The 21,094-nt window shown below is 46.7% G+C and overlaps 1 protein-coding gene across 1 annotated transcript; it reads left to right on the forward strand.

Annotated features, from left to right (window-relative positions):
- Positions 1-17,574: 17,574 nt before the first annotated feature.
- LOC138355613 (SUMO-interacting motif-containing protein 1-like) lies at positions 17,575-19,779 on the forward strand. The gene is made up of 2 exons (XM_069310927.1): positions 17,575-17,643; positions 18,940-19,779. Exons 1-2 carry the CDS (start codon positions 17,575-17,577, stop codon positions 19,777-19,779), a joined length of 909 nt encoding a protein of 302 aa, XP_069167028.1.
- The last annotated feature ends 1,315 nt before the right edge of the window (positions 19,780-21,094 follow it).

The following is a 21,094-nucleotide window of genomic DNA, read 5'->3' on the forward strand; positions in this document are numbered from 1 at the left end:
CTCCCCCCCCCCCCACCTCCACCTCTCTCTCTCTCTCTCTCTCTCTCTCTCTCTCTCTCTCTCTCTCTCTCTCTCTCTCTCTCTCTCTCTCTCTCTCTCTCATGACCTCATATTTATTATATATCTTTCTACCAGATATCTTGATTTCCGACGAATCTCTACCCATTCGACTCATTCTCTTCTCGTGACCTACCCGGAGCTTTTTGGCGCTGTACGACCATTCCGATTTTATCTCCAACTCAATTTTCTATAAAATTTTCTCCATTTCTTCCCGACACTCGTTAGCCCCAGCTAACTCTCCTAGACTCTCACCAGTTCCCTCGGGCCTCGGTAGTTACCCCAGCGGTCATTATTAGTGGTGTCATCTCCTCCCCCAAACTACTTATTACAATTCTCTCCATTTCTCCCTATCACTCTTACAACCATCTCTCATCCAAAGTTTTCTAACACATCCAACTCCACCAAACTCTCTCAGGCTCTCACCAGTTCTCCCCGAGCCTTGCTTGTCACACGAGTGGTCATTAGTGGTCAAGTCTCCACTCAAACCCCTCGACACTCTTCCAGGTTTCTCTCCCAAGCGCCTCTCCCACAATATATTTTTTAATGGGAAGGGGAGAGAGAGGGGGCTGCATGCTCCCACGGTCAGGAAAGCAGTTAAATGTAACTCTTGAAGCCTCTTTCCTGGGAAAAAAGGATAGGAGACAGACTAACTTGGTTTCATTGTAAAGGGGGAAGGGGGTGTGATCCCTGTGCCCCTGAAGGGGGGGGGCTACTATCTATTTCGACCGATTTGACTCTTTTTGTTGGATAGTAGATCCAGACATTGTAAGCCCAATTCATTTGTGATAAATATCTGTTTATTTGGATTCGTAGACCTCATTGGTCAAGAGTTATCCTTGCTTCTCTTACATCCTCGCTACTACACAGTGGTAATCCTATCCCTATCTTTATCCCTCTTCCAGCTCTTCCCTCCCCCTCCCTCCCCCCCACTCTCTTTCAACCCTTCCATGCACAGTTTCTATCCCGTCCCTTTTCCGTTTTCGCAGATTCTTTCTCCATTCTAAGAATATTATTTCACAGCTTTTGTTCCTATTTCCTCAACACCACAGGTCATCAGACGCGGTCAAAGGGAGAGGCAGAGAATCCGGTGGAAGAGCAGTATCCAGAAGGTAATTTTTATTATAATTATTATTATTTTCTACCACTGACGTGGCCACACATTTACAATGCTAACCAGCATATATACATTTTTGTCTGTCCTCCATGGACAGGGTTAGAGAAGTGTTAAACATATATTTCAAGGGTTTATTGAACAATACCCCACAGAAGGTGAGTCGGTGCTTTTAAAATGCTAAGCTAACCTACATACGTAAATACATAGATACACAGATTTACGTATGCCTTACATAAAGTGTTCGATGTGTCTTTTACATAGTGTCATTAATGTACATTTACAAAGGTGAGATGTAATAGGTAATGTGTGTGAGCCTTGATTTTGGTCCATGTAGGATGTCTTAACAATTGCCTGTGTTAGGGGTAGGGGACTTTGATGAATATCATAATTTTGTCCTAATAAACTCTTGATAAATTTGTCATCTAAGTGTCATTTGCCCCACCTCCCCCCCCCTTTAGTGTCCTCTCCCGGGGATGTCCCTCAGGGACTTGTGTACCATCTGAAAGGTCTCCAGCATCATTTAGTTAATCTACGGTCAATTAGTAATTACACAGAGTACTCTTTCCGTTCAGTAATGGTTCCTGTATCATTACTTCAATTGATTTAATATTCAACATGACAGGATGGTGGCAGAGTAGTTAACAAGTTTCATCTCTGTGTAGCATTTCCTTGGAAAGGTACCACTGGTTCCGGTGGTGTAAACATTAGTGGAACACCACATGTCAGAACATATTACATTACATACAAATTATCAGTGTTCAATAACTCCGTCTTAAGCAGTCTCCGTGGTGTAGTGGTAAGACACTCGCCTGGCGTTCCGCGAGCGCTATGTCATGGGTTCGTATCCTGGCCGGGGAGGATTTACTGGGCGCAATTCCTTAACTGTAGCCTCTGTTTAACGCAACAGTAAAATGTGTACTTGGATGAAAAAACGATTCTTCGCGGCAGGGGATCGAATTCCAGGGACCATAGGATTAAGGACTTGCCCGAAACGCTACGCGTACTAGTGGCTGTACAAGAATGTAACAACTCTTGTATATATCTCAAAAAAAAAAAAAAAAACTAGTATTATCAAGGTTTTACCTCAATCAAGTGTTACCGGAGTTCAGTGACTAAGTGTAGAGTATAATCTAAGTGTTACAGTGTCTGGTGTTAAGGTTAATGTAAACCAGTACTCACCTAATTGTACTCACCTAATTGTGCTTGCGGGGGTTGAGCTCTGGCTCTTTGGTCCCGCCTCTCAACCGTCAATCAACTGGTGTACAGATTCCTGAGCCTATTGGGCTCTATCATATCATACCACCATACCAGTGCATCAGACTCGCTGCCGAATGATTTCTTCTGTGTGTTGAATTAAGAAATGATGTTCATTCACGATCAACAAGTCTCATATGCAGTAATGAAGCAATACATTAAGTCAATCATCACGTCCAAATGATCAGATGGTGAAATTTTGAACGCAATAAATATCGAGGATAATATCCCCCCCCCCAAAAAAAAAAAATTAGGTCTTTGTCCATGCATTTTCAACTGTGGAAATAATTTTGATCTCTCTTATTTCATACACAATGTTACCATTAAGCGCTTATTTATGTTCTAATTAAGAATGAATAAAAAATTCGCATGTACGAATTCCCATAATGTTGCAAGGATGATTCGTTGTTGCAATAATGCAGTTTCTTTGCAGTTTTTAATTTTATTATTGATAGATAACACACACACACACTCGTGTTAAAAAGGTCGGGGTATCTTTAGGCTATCTTTTCTCTCCTACGTTAAGCCGTGTGTTGCCAGAAGATGATGATGCGTTGCAATCTGCATTGCAAGCAGGGGTGAAGAGAATTGGTTGTTGCAAGGTTGATTGGCATGGTTGGGTTCTGTGTTGTGGTAGAGAAGTTGGGTGGTTGTAGTAGAGGTGACTGTGTTACTGGTCTAGGTTGTGGTTGCTAGTGGTAGTGGTGCTAGGGGGGGGGCGGGAGGGGGTGGTTGGAGGTGTTACAACCCCCCCTACCACCACCACCCCTATCACCACCACCTCGAACGCTTGGCTCACTCCATCCCTCTGTTATCTCCCCTCCAATGACTCACGCACCCCTCCCCCTCTACCCCCTCATTCACCGCCATATTTCCCCTCATTCAAGCCTCTCCGTAACCCTTCTAGACTCCCTCCTACCCCTCCCTCTCTCCCTCCCTTTCCATCTTCCCACCTCAGTCTTCCGATGGTTCCCATCCACCAGCCTCCTACCCTCCCTCCCTTCCACGACTCCCTCCCTCCAAATCACCCCCTCTTCCCTCACTCTTCCTCCCAAGTCTTCCTACCAATCAAGTTAAATCAAAGACTTGATTCGTAAATGATTGTACATTTATAATGGGGAAAGTTTACACCAAAAGTTTACACAGTAAAGTAGTTACATTAGAGAGACTCAAGAGGATCATGTATAGCAAGGAGACATTGTCGTTATCAGAAGCTGAAACTTAATGGGGGTAAGAATTTGTACAAATCATTATATAACACTGGTTGGACTAAACAGGTGTAGAACAATCTAAATACAACACTGGTTGGACTAAACAGGTGTAGAACAATCTAAATACAACACTGGTTGGACTAAACAGGTGTATAACAATCTAAATACAACACTGGTTGGACTAAACAGGTGTAGAACAATCTATATACACCACTGGTTGGACTAAACAGGTGTAGAACAATCTATAAACAACAATGGCTGGACTAAACAGGTGTAGAACAATCTAAATACAACACTGGTTGGACTAAACAGGTGTAGAACAATCTATATACACCACTGGCTGGACTAAACAGGTGTTTACAGCAATCGAAATCCAACTTACATTTTAGGTATGAAGTGATGAGTAGCATTTAGCTAACAATTTTAAATGTATTGCGAAGACTACTTAAGGCTAAACATCAATTTTTATCCCAAAACTTGGATGATGAGTTAGAAGGACAGTTAGAAGTACAACTAATATTAGAACAGGATTCTAATAACTAATATAAACTAATCATACCATGACGATGTAGATATTTGCAAACCTTAGCAAATGTGTAAGTATAAATCACTTTTGTATAGTGATATTTGTCCTTGACTCACAATCGAGGATCTCGGATTCTATCTCCGGGTTGGAGGGAAAAAAATGGTTGAGCATGTTTCCTTTCACCTCATGCCTCTCTTCACCTTGCGGTAAATAGGTATACCTGAGAGGCTGGTAATTGTCGTGGGGGTTGCATCCTTGGGGGGGGGGGGGTCAGGGCAGTGATGATGTGTTTACCCGACAACGGGAAGTGAATTAATTGGAAACTGGAACCGGCAATGAGCCGAAGAAATGTAAGGAAATACTTATACCCTGTACGGGTGGTCAACAAGTGGAATACATTAAGAAAATAAGAAGTTGTGGAAGCCACCTCCTTCCACAACTTTAAGGTAGATTCTACACTATTTCGAGAGGTAGAAAAGATCATTTTTATAACGCAACAGGTTATAAAAGGCTAAATATATAGTAGATGGGGGGGGGATATATGGGGCTAGACCTCACTTCCTCGTAGCCACTGATAGGTAACTACCACCACCACCCACCACCACAACCACTACCACCAACCCCCCCACACCCCCCCTCCACCACCCCCTCCCCCGTCACCCCGCCTGTATACCGACCTTTGTTCCGCTATTATGTGATCGGCTCCCTTTATTCTCACCCCTCCTAAGTGCTCAAGTGCTTCCCCTTCCCCCTCCCACCCATCCCCACTCACGCCCACCCCCTCCTCCCCACACACACACACACACACACACACACACACACACACACACACACACACACACACACACACACACACACACACACAGTTTTCGGCGTTATAATTTCTCTGACGGACTCTACAATACACCGTCGAGACGTGAGTATTGAACAACTCTGTTCCGTCTCTCTCTTCCGTGTCTCTCTTCCGTGTCTCTCTTCCGTGTCTCTCTTCCGTGTCTCTCTTCCGTGTCTCTCTTCCGTGTCTCTCCTCCGTGTCTCTCTTCCGTGACTCTCCTCCGAGTTATCGTCTGTTTCCTTCAATTTCTCCTCCCCTTATACGACTCCCCATTAACCCTCCCCCCTTCCCCTGCACCCCATTTCTCCCCCCCCTCCCGCACCTCCCCCCCCCCTCCCCTCACTAACAACAGCACTGCTCATGTACTCGCAAATTTCTCTCACTCTTCTCCATTCTTTACCCTTTTCAATGCTTTTATTTATTTATACTTATCCCCTCCATCTATCCGACTCCCCCCCCCCTCATGTTCCAACCTCATGGCGCATGAGGCTGCAGGTGCTTGTACACTGATGAGGGGGGGGGGGGTTATCTTGAGGTTATTTCGAGGCTTAGTGTCCCAGCGGCCCGGTCCTCGACCAGGCCTCCACCCCCAGGAAGCAGCAGCCCGTAGCAGCTGTCTAACTCCCAGGTACCTATTTACTGCTAGGTAATAGGGGCATCAGGGGTGAAAAGTTGTATATAAAAACGTTGTAACAAGATGTAACAACTTTATTACAAGTTGTAACAAGCGGAAAAAATAGGGACACTAGCTACGTTGTGTGTTTACAGGGGATATGTTCACCTCATGCCTGATACTCTTCACTTTCCTCTCATCTGGAGGATTTCTCATTCTCCTTTTCCACCTTCTCCCCCCTCCCCCTCTTTCATTTCCCGATTATCTGTACATACTAAGTACATATTAAGCGTTCCGTTCACTCCCTATGGTGAGCAAATGTCTGGTGGATTACCTTCCCCCCCCCCCCTCCCCACCATCTCTTTCCCCAGTTAATCCCCATTTAGACCATATCAAAGTCGTCCTCGATCTAATCTCCCCCAAGAAAGCGGGTTCAAGTCTCCCTTTGCCAACTCTATTTCGAGATCCGTTGGTATCGATTATCTGTTATTCCGTTTAAAGAACCCTTTCTCCGGGGCAGAATGAGACTCGGTGGGGGTGGGGGTTGTGGGTTGGGGTTGGGGTTGTGGGTTGGGGTTGGGGTGGGGGTTTGTGTGGGGGTAGGGGTGGGGGTTGTGGGTTGGGGTGGGAGTGAGGGTAGGGGTGGGGGTTGGCTTCTTGATGCAGATTCACGAAGCGGTAACGCAAGCACTTACGAACCTGTAGATCTTTTCTCAAGCTCTGGCGGCTTTGTTTACAATTATTAAACTGTTAATGAGGTTCGAAGCACCAGGAGGTTGTTTTGTAACAATAACAACAGTTGATTGGGAAGTTTTCGTGCTTGTAAACTGTTTAATGATTGTAAACAAAGCCGTCAAAGATTGAGGAAAGATGTACACGTTCGTAAGTGCTTGCGTAACTGCTTCGTGAATCTGGCCCCAGGTTTTGAGTTAAATGGTAATTATTTGTGTTACTTATTATCAGTCTCTCTCTCTCTCTCTCTCTCTCTCTCTCTCTCTCTCTCTCTCTCTCTCTCTCTCTCTCTATATCTCTCTCTCTCTCTCTCTCTCTCTCTCTCTCTCTCTCTCTCTCTCTCTCTCTCTCTCTCTCTCTCTCTCTCTCTTTCTATTATTCTCGCGTCGCTTCCCTACCTCCTAAAACATTCGTTATGTCTCATCCAAGGGCACAAATACATAATAGAGTTGCCGAGACACACACACACACACACACACACACACACACACACACACACACACACACACACACACACACACAGACACACACACACACACACACACACACACACACACACAGACACACACACACACACACACACACACACACACACACACACACACACACACACACACACACACACACACACACACACACACATGCGGACTTCAATAGCGAGTAAGAAAACAGAAGGGGGGAGGGGAAAGTAAAAGAAGGAATGGAAGAGAAAAGGGGAGAAGGGGAAGAGAGATAAGGGAAAGAGGGAAGAGAGGGACAAACACAGAGAATGAAGGGGGAGAGGAAGTGAGAGAGAGAGGGGGGGTAAAGGGTGAGATACTAAGGGAAGGGGAAAGAGGGGGACTAAGAGAAGGGAAAGAAGGGATGAAGAAGGGATGGGGGGGGGGAAGATATTAGCAACGAGAAAATTAATTAAAGCGGAGGAAAGGAGAACAATCGATGCAAACGACGGCTTGATGGGACGTGTCAGTTAAACTTATTTGAAATTTGAATTTGAATTTGTTGCGACAAACGTATATAACGGAAACTGCCCCCCATGTAAATATCTTTGTGTATCACCTGAGATGACCTGACCCCTGACCCCCTCACGTCTTGACCTCACAATTACTCACTACCTGTGAGTTATAGCTCACTTTGCTAACGGCTGTTGGATGTGTTGATAGTCGCCTTATCTCCCGTACTCTCTACTACTAGATAATCGAAAGATCACAACTCCTTGCCAGGCTGAAGAGTAATTTGATCGTCTGATCAATCTTTGAGAGCCGCCATTTTGACCCGAGAAACCAAACAAGGACGATTGATCATTCGTGTCTCTTTCCCTCCTATTTACACCCTTCCCCCCTCCCCCCCTCTCCCTTCTTGCCCAACCCGTTCCGTCGCCCCCTATCTCCGTTCTTTCCTTACGACGCCCTTCACTTCCTCCGACCCCCACCTTGTGATTCCCCCCCCTCACACCCCCACCCCAGTAAACCTCCTTCAACACAACAATACAGGCTGGGGAAGCCTGAGGAGTGTGGAGTCTCAGCTTACTGGGCGACCCTGTCTGACCTCTTCCTTCCCCCCCCCCCTGCCTCCTTCCTCTTTCCTTCTCCTCCTCCTCTTCTTCCTCCTCCTCCTCTTCCTCCTCCTCCTCCACAGGTCATAACCTCTATTTTATAGAGGTTATTTTATGGTTATAAATATTATAAGCTCTTGAGTTTGTAAAGTTGTGACCACCACCACCATCTCCAGACGATATATATATATATATATATATATATATATATATATATATATATATATATATATATATATATATATATATAATCACCTATGGTTGAGTGCTCAGCCCTTGAGTACACGTCTATGGTAGACAATAATCTAATCTAAAAAAAAAAGTACAAACCTCCTCCCCCCTCTCTAATAACCCCCCCCCCTCCTAGCCCTCTGTCCCCACCCCCACCCAGATGGACTCTTATGTATTAAACTCCTTTATTGTCTACTTCTGTTATCTAATCTACCGGTATATCTATAAGAATATCTGCCTGTCTGCTGGCTGTTCAAGGTAGAAGACCAGACGCCAGGGGCTAGCCTCACCCAACTTGCACATCTGATACATGGGGGTCACACATGATACATGGGGGACACACATGACACATGGGGGTCACACATGATACATGGGGGAAGTATATGGGAGGGTCACAGAGCAAGTGCCTTCCTTTAAGCAATATTGGTATTTAAGGCTTCCCCTCACCCTTAAGATTGTCATGCAATCTGAAATAGAAGTTGTGATTACCGTAGAGTTACTGATCAGTTTCAGTGCTTCAAAATCTTACATTTTCTATGAGACTGAGGGGGGGGGGTTATGAGGAGAGGGGGGGGGCAGAGGGAGAGAAGAGAGGGGGGAGAGGTGGAGAAGGAGGGACGATGGGGTAGAGGAAAGGGGGGAAAGGGGAAGAGAGAGGGGGGGGGGGAAGGGTGAAGGGAAGAGGGAAAGGAAGAGAGGGAAGCGAGACCCGGGCCTCGCCGGGTGCCCTCTTCTAGCAAAGATCATAAAACACCCCCACCTCCACTACCAGCACCCCCACCACCACCACTACTACCACCACTACCACCACCCCCACCACCACCACCGCCACCACCACCCCCACCACCGCCACCACCACCCCCACCACCCCCACCACCCCCACCACCACCCCTACCACCACCACCCCCACCCCCACCACCCCCACCACCACCCCTACCACCACCAACTTTCACAACTCCGCTTAAAATCCCGAAACTAAGAGTTAAAATAACACATAATAAGAAATAAGCCTACCCCAAGGGGAAATAAAATCGCTAATATCGCTGATTCAATCCCCCTCTCCCCTCCCCCCCCCCCCGCCCCCTTCCCAGAGAAGTCAAGGACCACACAGCCCTAACACACAACAGCGATCACCCGCCCCCCCCATTTCCCCACCCTTAATTACCCTAAGTTAATTAGGCAAAACTAGCCAGCAGCATCTTGCCTTAGCCTCAGATGTGTCAAAACTTGTTTGGTTTAGGGAGGATTGTGACGAGAGGTTGGGGAGGGAGGGAAGGGGGGAGGGAGGGAGGGAGGGAAGGGGGGAGGGAGGGAGGGAGGGAAGGGGGGAGGGAAGGGGGGAAGGGAAGGGAGGGAGGGAAGGGGGGAGAGAAAGGGGGAGGGAGGGAGGGAGGGAAGGGGGAGGGAAGGGGGAGGGAAGGGGGGAAGGGAAGGGAGGGAGGGAGGGTAGGGGGGAGGGAGGGAGGGATGGGGGTGTTTGCGTTGGGGGAAAATTGGCTAGTTAGGGGGGATGAGGGGATGGGGAAGGATTGCTGTTGCAAGGATGGAGGGCGGGATTGCTGCTGATCTCTGCAGCTTCCTCTATTAGATTTGCGTTTGCGTGTGTTTGCGTGTGCTCACCTAAACGCACTGACAAGTTTGAGCGTTAGCTCCTAAGCCCCAGTTTCAAATTCTTTACCCAGTGGAATGACCCTTACGCGCACGCTTAACGGATTTACGTTTAAAACGGTGAATAGCTCTGATAAAAAAAAAAAAAAATAGCTCTCGTGCGCGCGCGCGTGTGTGTGTGTATACTTACCGAATTTGTCTACTTGTATGTATGTGTTTGCAAGGCAAGTTTCAGCTCTTGGGTCACGCCTTCCAATCCCCTTCTGATATTGCTGCCGGTTTTCTTGCTTCATATAAGAAGGATCCAGGTAGTACAGTTTGGCTTCGTTCTCGACGTACAATTGAGAATTCCGGGATCGAATCCCAGGCGTGACAAAAATGGTTAGGCACGTTTCCTTTCACCTAATGCCTCTGTTCACCGAGCAGTGAGTAGGTACTCAGGAGTTAGTTTGTTATTGGGTTGCATCCTAAGAGGGGTCAGTAATTCGGCCTTGAGGGGGGAGAGGGAGAGGTCCTCTATAAAAGGCCAAACGTGTATGAATACACTCAGACTTCCTGTCCCCCCGCCACAGTATAGTGTCACATTTACCGTTCATATTATGTACGGAGTCTTGGCTATCTTATCTATATTGATTGGTTTTCTTATTGATTGGTTAGCTATCTTATGCCTACTGATCTTATTGATTGGTTGGCTATCTTATGCTGAACTTGCTATCTTATGGGTTACTCGCTTCAGCTGTGGCTCATCTCAGTATACAGTTTATATTCGAGTTTCTAGTTTACATCTGCTGATGCTAAACGTATATAAACTCTTTGTTCACTCAGGCAATCCAGAGAGAAATCGTGTATGTTGTGATCATGTCTCCTCAACGTCCTCTTTTTTCCTGTTCAATGATATCTATAGTTTCCTCAGCCTTTCCTGGAAGCTCAGACCTCTTAGTGAAGGGGGGTCATTCCTTCAGCAGACCTTTGAACCTTTTCCCGAATCATATGGATCACCTTCCACCCCCCCCCCACACCCCCACCCCAATTGCTCAAGCTATTGAGCTCCATTCCTTCCCCCCGTCCTCATATCCCTTCTCTGGGTATATTTGAATATACTGAGTTTGAACTTTCTGTTCTTAATTCCTTAACGTCACTCAAGGGTGAACTCTTGCTTGTTTGGGCATTTTCTGGAAGTTTTTTTATATGTCTTGTTGCTCACATATTTTCTTGTCGTTCTCTTGTGTGGCTCGTTCATCTCCAGTCTATGGCCCAATTGCAGTCAATCGGAAAGCGTTTGTTTAATTAGATGCTGCCTTGATTGTTCAGAATTATGAGTCGTATTCGATCCCATGTACTCACCTAATTGTGCTTGCGGGGGTTGAGCTCTGGCTCTTTGGCCCCGCCTCTCAACTGTCAATCAACTGGTGTACAGATTCCTGAGCCTACTGGGCTCTATCATATCTACATTTGAAACTGTGTATGGAGTCAGCCTCCACCACATCACTTCCAAGTGCATTCCATTTATTAACTACTCTGACACTGATGTGTGTGCGTGTGTGTGTGTGTGTGTGTGTGTGTGTGTGTGTGTGTGTGTGTGTGTGTACTCACCTAGTTGTACTCACCTAGTTGTGCTTGCGGGGGGATGAGCTCTGGCTCTTTGGCCCCGCCTCTCTACCATCAACAGGTGTACAGGTTCCTGAGCCTATTGGGCTCTATCATATCTACAATGTGTATGTGTGTGTGTGTGTGTGTGTGTGTGAGTGTGTGTGTGTGTGTGTGTGTACTCACCTAATTGTGCTTGCTGGAGTAGTTGAGCTTCGGCTCTTGAGTCCCACCTGTGCAAACGACACACACACACACACACAAGGTACGGCACATCATATATTAATGTTGCAACGAGTCGCGTGCAGCTGGTCCCGCGTCCTTGGCGCTCGTGTGCAAGTGACTTTCGTATCCAGTTCCACCATGTCATCGTGATGTTCTATACCTGCTGCCTCTTTTTTTTTTCCACAAGAGGTCCTTTTGTTGGGCTGCCCGTGAAAGATAGCAGGATATAGCCGTGTTTTTGCCGAGAGTCGAGTTTCTGACATGATAGCGGAAGTTGTAGGTGGTGGTTGATTGTGGTAGCGAGTGCTGGTAGTGCTTATCATGGTTATCTTGAGGTTATCTTGAGTTGATTTCAGGGCTTAGCATCCCCGCGGCCCGGTCCTCGACCAGACCTCCTCTTTGTTACACACCCACAGAAAGCAGCCCGTAACAGCTGTCTTAAGTCCCAGCTACTTATTTACTGCTAGGTGAACCGCAGCATCAGGGTGCAAGAAACTACCCAATTGTTTCCGCCGGGGATCAAACCCGGAACCTCAGGACTACGAATCCGAACTGCTGTCCACTCAGCTGTCAGGCCCCATGTGTGTGTGTGGGGTGGTGGTGATAGTGAGTACTTGCATATTACCAATTAGTACTTACCTATTAGTGCCTTTATGCACCGCCTACTGGCCATGTACCTGTTGTCTTTCAACCTAACTACTCTTTCAAAATCGTTATCGAACTGCCTTAACTACCACTTGTTAACTACCCCGTACAGGGTTCGAATACTTTCTTAATAGGGTCCTTTCGGGTCGTTTGCGTTTCCATCTGATGCGTCCTCTTGTCCTGCTTTCCCTTAGTCTGAACAGGCCCTCCCTGTCCACTCAATCTATTCCCCTCAGTATCTTGTAAGTTGTGATCATATCCCCTCTGTGCCTTCTATTATCTAAGGTTGAGGGGCTCTAGTTTAATTAGCTGATCTTCATACCGTAACCCTCTTAGTTCTAGCACAAATTTTGTTCAAGCCTCCGTATTTTTTTAAATTTTGGATTCACTGGATGCGGATTTCATGCCGGTGCTGCATAGTACGGTGTTGCTCTGACAAATGTTGTGTAGATCGCCTTGAAGGAGTCCTGATTAAGGTTTCTAAACGATGTTCTAATGTTTGCCAGCGTCCCGTATGCCGCTGATGTTACCCTGTTTGTGTGTGTCTCCGGTGTTAATGCTCATGTTTAATCCACTCCCTAATCTTTCTCTTTCCGATTGTGGTAGTGGTTTTTACCTTATGGTGTGGATGATTGTGGTGAATGAAGTGGTGGTTGTGGTGGCTATAGTGGGGGAGGGGGGGATGGTGGTTGTGGTGGCTGTAGTGGGGAGGGGGGATGGTGGTTGTGGTGGCTGTAGTGGGGAGGGGGGATGGTGGTTGTGGTGGCTGTAGTGGGGAGGGGGGATGGTGGTTGTGGTGGCTATAGTGGGGGGAGGGGGGGATGGTGGTTGTGGTGGCTGTAGTGGGGAGGGGGGATGGTGGTTGAGGTGGCTATAGTGAGGAGGGGATGGTGGTTGTGGTGGCTGTAGTGGGGAGGGGGGATGGTGGTTGTGGTGGCTATAGTGGGGGAGGGGGGATGGTGGTTGTGGTGGCTATAGTGAGAAGGAGGGGATGGTGGTTGTGGTGGCTATGGTGAGGGGGATGGTGGTTGTGGTGGCTATAGTGAGAAGGAGGGGATGGTGGTTGAGGTGGCTATAGTGAGGGGGGGGATGGTGGTTGTGGTGGCCAAAGTAGTGGAGATGATGATGGTGGTGGTAGAGATGTCAGTGGTGTGTCCACCTCACAATAACGTAATACCAACATTTGTGATGAGTGTGATGTTTACCTCGACAGGGGGGGGGTAGGGGGAGGGGTAGGGGGAGGGGTAGGGAGAGGGGTAGGGGAGGGGCAGGGGGGAGTGGTAGAGGAGGAGGAGGTCACCTTGAAGATGTCTCCAACGAACACCCTCTTTACCTCACAGAACACAACAATGATCCTTCAGTATTTATGTATGATGTACTTTCTCATAAATTCACTTATACATATAAAGCCACATATTAAAACATATAAAAAAACACATGCATGCTCGAACAACACTATACCAGTCAATGTATAGATTTCCTCTCATGGAAGTTGTCTAAATCTGTCAACTATGGGTCTGTTGCCTAGTTAGGTCCCGGACCAGCTCTGAGGGGCTCCTAGTTAGGTCCCAGACCTGCTCTGAGGGGCTCCTAGTTAGGTCCCAGACCTGCTCTGAGGGGCTCCTAGTTAGGTCCCAGACCTGCTCTGAGGGTCTTCCTAGCAAGGTCCTAGACCTGCTCTGAGGGCTCCTAGCTAGGTCCCAGACCAGCTCTGATGGTCTCCTAGCTAGGTCCCAGACCTGCTCAGAGGGGCTCCTAGCTAGGTCCCAGACCTGCTCTGAGGGGCTCCTGGCTAGGTCCCAGACCTGCTCTGAGGGGCTCCTAGTTAGGTCCCAGACCTGCTCTGAGGGACTCCTGGCTAGGTCCCAGACCTGCTCTGAGGGGCTCCTAGCTAGGTCCCAGACCAGCTCTGATGGTCTCCTAGCTAGGTCCCAGACCTGCTCTGAGGGGCTCCTAGTTAGGTCCCAGACCTGCTCTGAGGGGCTCCTGGCTAGGTCCCAGACCTGCTCTGAGGGGCTCCTAGCTAGGTCCCGGACCAGCTCTGATGGTCTCCTAGCTAGGTCCCAGACCTGCTCTGAGGGGCTCCTAGCTAGGTCCCAGACCTACTCTGAGGGGGGCTGTCAGTCGTTCTAAAAACCCCGTTATTAACAATGCTATTATTCGACCTATAGCATTCTGATTTCTGTACCATTTCTTGGACGTCTCTCTCTCAGCGTTCATTGGCTCTGACAACACTGAGGCAGGTCAGGAGGATGAGCTGATCTCCCACGTGTAAGAGAAGAGGCAAAAAACCTTGCTGGTTCACGCTGGATTATTTTTTGGTTTATGTGTATCGAGACCAAAGCATAAATAGTCGTGCCTTGTGAGGTAGCAGATATAATCTAAAGTAAAAAATCACACACACACACACACACACACACACACACACACACATACACACACACACACACACACACATACATACACACACACACACACACACACACGCACGCAAACTCCCTTTTATTGCTGCCGCCGGAGGAAGTGGGAATGACCCTTCATCTTGGCTATTAGGCTCGATATCGACACGCAAGTGAGCGTGCGTGAGAGAGAGGACGCCGCCACCACAGGAGCGGGCGGGGGCCCCGCGGGAGCAAGGGGCCCTCGTACGGGCCATGCAGGTATAAGCCCCACTCACCTACAAGAAGGCATAATTCCCCCAAGCTCACCTGGTTATCAGGCGATCACAGGTACACCACCTCCATCGCTCCCAATGACAGGTTGGGTCAGCTTGAGGGAGGGGGAGATGAGGGGTGAGAGAGAGGGGAGGAGGGCTGAGGGGTTAGAGAAGGGGGAGGGAGAAGCTGGAAAGCTAACGATGATTAACTGAGGAAATAAAAGGATCAACAGGATAAGCCAGTTATAACGGTAAGTGATTCAGATTGATTTGTTGATTATTTTTTTTGTTGCCATAGGGTTGCCATGGTTGTACTACATGGCAAGGTACTGAGAACTCAACCAGAGATAGTTTTTTGATAAGCCAAGTGAATATAAACCCATCACAAACATGTGGTCGAAAAAAGGCATCTTAATAGCGGATAATTTTGGTGGGTGGGGATCGATCCAAAACCTCTCATTTGCAGGAGGGTTCTTTGACCTGGTGACTATTGGGCCCCTGAGACTACCGCAGATCACTCTGATGAGGGTGTTCACGTTCTCAGATAACCCCCAACAGGCTACAGAAACTATTGATCTCACTGTCATTCATCGAGGGTCACAGTTCAGGCGAAGAGTGACAATCACGCGACTGAAGAAATGTTGATCAAACCACTCATCGGAAGATGGTGAAGCGATGACGTTTCGGTTCGTTGAGGACCATTATCTTACGACTTATTATTAATCTGAGGATTTCTAATCCTAATCTGAGGATTTCTAATCCTAATCTGAGGATTTCAATTAATTCTTAGTGAGGATAATGCTGGTATTCACTGTCACACAGGACAGAGGGTCATACACAAGATAGTATGTCGAAGAAAATGATCCAGGACGGAGCGAAACGGTGTCACATGTATGTTGACATTGTACATACACCACATGAGGCCATATATTTACTTTCAACACATGTATCTATACATCATCATACACCACATGTTAATTTTTTTTGTTTAAATTTTGCCCCGAGGGCCGAGTTTATTGGCCAGCGCCACTCATCTTGTGAGTGGACACATGTGTAACTATATAACGGCCTGAGCATGCGTAAACATTGCATTTCATGTGGCCACATACTTCACATGGCATACTAGATTTATTCCTCCAAGGAGTGCCGGACCAACCGGGCTGTGGTGGGTATGTGGGCCTGCGGGCCGCTCCAAGCAACAGCCTGGTGGACCAAACTCTCACAAGTTGAGCCTGGCCTCGGGCCGGGCTTGGGGAGTAGAAGAACTCCCAGAACCCCATCAACCAGGTATCAACCAGGTATCAACATGACTATGAGCTACATATAGTTACACCAAATGGCCCCACACATTGGCCCACTTGGTATAATTGTACCAAGTGGGCCACATGATACCCCCACCTAATGACCACTCACACCTCATTACAACTCACACATCAATTAACTAACAATCATTGTAAAATTGAAATTCTGAGCTGTACAGCCCACCGAGTCCCTCATATAGGTTGATTCGGAAATCAGGCCCCGCGAACAGTCGTATGACATTAATCTTTCCACTTATTGATAAACTTGGCCAAAGTTAAGTCAAGCATAAAGAAGCATAAGGCTTCATGCCCGGGCTTACCACTAGCACTGTTATTTGCTATAATGCTATAATGCTATAATGCTTGAGGGTTAATGCTATAATGCTTGAGGGCACGGTCAGGTCAAGGTAATAATCCTCATAGTAACTCTCATAATTTCCTGCAAGTGTGGTTAAGTCAGCACTTTGTGTAACATCTGTAATTTATTACAGATAAAAGGAACCAACAGGTTTTTATATTTAGTAAAGCCAGTCTATACAAAAGTATAATTCCATAATACATATATTGCAAGAAGAAAATATATTTGACAACAAACAAAAATAATTCGAAGTTATTCAATCTCACATGAACATAATGACACAAAAAATTAATACAAAATCAGTAAAAAAAAAAAAATAACGATTAAAAAAAAGGCATAAGAAACACATTCTCAGTTTTTTTTTTTTTTAACCTCGACATGTTTTTGTGTCTACTGAGGTCCGGTTCTTTTTTCTTTGTGTCTGTTGGAATTTTGCAATAACTTTTGTTTGTTTTTTCTATATTTGGACTCTAGGTTTTTTGTGTACTGACTTCCTTATTATAAGACTTGACTCAGCAGACTTTTAATCGGTGAAATATTGTTTATATATCATACTTCGGATGATATTCGTACGATATTTAAGTTTTATATCATACTTCGTATGAAATGAACTTAATTACGACATTTCATTAATAGAATTCACACGTGGAATTGCATGGGCATGTTAATTATATATAGTAATATGTTAATTCACAGTATTGCTCTTGGACAGGTAATAGGTAACAGTTAGATTAAGTTAGGTAAGATTAGGTGAGAATACGTGAGATTAGATTAAGCTAAGTTAGACTAGGTAAGGTTAAACGTAGGTTAGGTAAAGTTAAAGTTAGGTTAAGTAAGGTTAAAGTTAGGTTGGGTAAGATTAAATTTAGGTTAGGTAAGAATAGATTAGAATACGTAAGATTAGATTAAGCTAGGTAAGGTTAAAGTTAGGCTAGGTAAGGTTATATTAGGCCAAGTAAGGTTAGATTTAGTAAGGTTACGCTAAGCTAGGTTAGATTGCCGATAAAATATTGTATTCACGAGTTAACTTTAGCAAAAGATAACAGGAAGTCTTAATGCCATCATGGTTCACCATATTGTTGTTGTTAAAGATTTGCTACCTGGAACAAAGTTCCAAGTAGCACGGGCTATGGTGAGCCCGTATACATTACATAAAATATTTTCATGTATAACTGACCAACAGCGATACTAAAAATTGAGTGGAAAACTGGTAGGCTACAACCCTGGCCGATTAAAACAAAGTAATTCCACATTTCAGCCAATCAGAATAGGCTTTGATAAGTCTGTGTGTGAAAGTATTTTGAAATAGAAATGGTGTCAAAATTAAAGCCCGGAAGGCCACATTATCTGGCAACATCATCGGGTTTATCAAGGAAAATTAGCACCGAAATAAAGTACGTTGGCATAAACTGTTGTCATAATCCGTGTTAAATCACCCGATGCCACTACCTATGGCAACTTCTACTCGATAAGTTTAATCAGAACAAGTTTCACCTGATAAATGCACCTGTAGCAGTTATCATTAGATACAAGAACCATGGCAACACACTCTCTCTCTCTCTCTCTCTCTCTCTCTCTCTCTCTCTCTCTCTCTCTCTCTCTCTCTCTCTCTCTCTCTCTCTCATTATATATTTATATATAATGAGGATTGGTATATTTCCTCAGATATACAAAACTAAACTCTTTTAGTGGGTATTGTGTCGATACCAGATACCCATCACACCCTCACGATCACCCAAGGTTACCAGACACACTCCACTTAACCCCAAAAAAAGTGTACCAGATACTCTCCGTGTACCCCCAAAGTGACCATGGGTACTTCCCACGGTACAGCCTAAGCTGACCAGAGAGTGAACACACACACACCCGGCTCGCGGGTATGTATCGAATCAGCCAGGTATATATAATAGGTGGCTGGAGCTCACGACAGTCCCAGTGGGCACCTCCCAGGACTGGTCGAGCCCCCTCCAGTCATTTCCGGAACATGTACTGGTGTGGACCGCAGGGGGAGTGGTTGGTTCCTCCTTGCTTGCCCACTACCGCACCTGGGGAGGGTAGAATGCCCGAGACGCAACGGAGACGCAACGACACTTGTACGTCGGTGTTTACGTCGCTTCAACGACGTGCCTACGTCGTGTGCGTTTGCTGGGGTGTCTTGAAGGGGCGGGGACTCACTCATCTTTACTCATGAGGGGTTTCTGGCGGATCATTACTCGCGAATGTCTTGTTGAATGCAGGTGATTCTCATTTTGATGATCAAGTTTGCTGTTATTATGCTTTTTCGAAGGTCTGCTTTTTGAGCAGATTGGGACTCTTCTGTCTTCTAATGTGGTCTATGTTTGAAGAGTGGTTCTCTGTTTTCTGTATAAATTCCTCTTAGAATCTTAAATATAGTTATCATGTCTTTTCTATTCTTCCTCTTCTCCAGTCTGATGAGGTTCAGACACTTCTATATATTCTCGTAGTTCAGGCCCTCTGGTTCAGGCCCCCTGGTTCAGCCCCCTGGTTCAGTCCCCCTGGTTCAGGCCCCCTGGTTCAGGCCCCCTGGTTCAGGCCCTCTGGTTCAGGCCCCCTGGTTCAGGCCCCCTGGTTCAGGCCCTCTGGTTCAGGCCCTCTGGTTCAGGCCCTCTGGTTCAGGCCCCCTGGTTCAGGCCCTCTGGTTCAGGCCCCCTGGTTTAGGCCCTCTGGTTCAGGCCCTCTGGTTCAGGCCCCCTGGTTCAGGCCCCCTGGTTCAGGCCCCCTGGTTCAGGCCCCCTGGTTCAGGCCCCCTGGTTCAGGCCCCCTGGTTCAGGCCCTCTGGTTCAGCCCCCTGGTTCAGGCCCTCTGGTTCAGGCCCTCTGGTTCAGGCCCCCTGGTTCAGGCCCTCTGGTTCAGGCCCCCTGGTTCAGGCCCTCTGGTTCAAGCCCTCTGGTTCAGGCCCCCTGGTTCAGGCCCCCTGGTTCAGGCCCTCTGGTTCAGGCCCCCTGGTTCAGGCCCCCTGGTTCAGGCCCTCTGGTTCAGGCCCCCTGGTTCAGGCCCCCTGGTTCAGGCCCCCTGGTTCAGACCCCCTGGTTCAGGCCCTCTGGTTCAGGCCCCCTGGTTCAGGCCCTCTGGTTCAGGCCCTCTAGTTCAGGCCCCCTGGTTCAGGCCCCCTGGTTCAGGCCCTCTGGTTCAGGCCCTCTGGTTCAGGCCCTCTGGTTCAGGCCCCCTGGTTCAGGCCCTCTGGTTCAGGCCCTCTGGTTCAGGCCCCCTGGTTCAGGCCCCTCAGCTCAAGTACGAGACCTGTTGAGAGCCTCTTCTAGGTTCATTTTGCGTTTTTTGCAGGTGGGGATGCAGAGAGAGAGACAGAGAGAGAGAGAGAGAGAGAGAGAGAGAGAGAGAGAGAGAGAGAGAGAGAGAGAGAGAGAGAGAGAGAGAGAGAGAGAGAGAGAGAGAGAGGGGGAGGGAGGGAGAGAGAGAGAGAGAGAGAGAGAGAGAGAGAGAGAGAGAGAGAGAGAGAGAGAGAGAGAGAGAGAGAGAGAGAGAGAGAGAGAGGAGGGAGGGAGGGAGAGAGAGAGGGAGGGAGAGAGAGAGAGAGAGAGAGAGAGAGAGAGAGAGAGAGAGAGAGAGAGAGAGAGAGAGAGAGAGAGAGAGAGAGAGAGAGAGAGAGAGAGAGAGTGTCTGGCCTACCCAAGAGGAAAAATGGTTCCAATAGCCCCAGGTGCACTTTCGTTATCCTGGTAGTAACTCGACCACAATGTCTTCCATGACGCACAGTGTCAAGACTCTCTCACTCTGCCCGCCATTGTGTGAACAGAAGAGTGTCGTCACTCTGTCCGCTCCGGCAGCCTCCGGCGATCAGATCCCACAAAACATATTTTAAGGGGATCAGATCCCACAAAACATATTTTAAGGGGATCAGATCCCACAAAACATATTTTAAGGGGATCAGATCCCACAAAACATATTTTAAGGGGATCAGATCCCACAAAACATATTTTAAGGGGATCAGATCCCACAAAACATATTTTAAGGGGATCAGATCCCACAAAACATATTTTAAGGGGATCAGATCACACAAAACATATTTTAAGGGGATCAGATCCCACAAAACATATTTTCATCTTCCCCTGAGACTCATCCCGTGAACACCACTTAAGACCGCTCGTAGCCCAGTCGATAATCGTAGCCATTGGACTATTTATGATAACCCATAAGGACGCGGTCACGGATGTATCGCGATGATACTTTACTTACCTTATTGTATTTTATTAAATAAAGATAAAACAAAAATTATATCCCACGAGAGTGAAGTTAAGAAAAAACTTTTGTTGCACAGTAACAAGTTAGGATGTTTCATTCACGTAGTTTTGTATACAAATTATTGCCATCAATACTAACCTAACCTAACCTAATCAAACTTAACCTAATCTAACCTAACCTAACCTAACCTAACCTAGCCTAACCTAATCAAACTTAACCTAATCTAACCTAACCTAACCTAACCAAATCTAACCTAACATATAACCTAGGCTATTGATGGCTATATGGTATAACCATCAGTCCCATAATAAGGAAGCAATTTAAATTATATATATATATATATATATATATATATATATATA

This window comes from Procambarus clarkii, chromosome 68 (genome assembly GCF_040958095.1).
Source record: "Procambarus clarkii isolate CNS0578487 chromosome 68, FALCON_Pclarkii_2.0, whole genome shotgun sequence".
NCBI classification, from domain to species: Eukaryota; Metazoa; Arthropoda; class Malacostraca; order Decapoda; family Cambaridae; genus Procambarus; species Procambarus clarkii.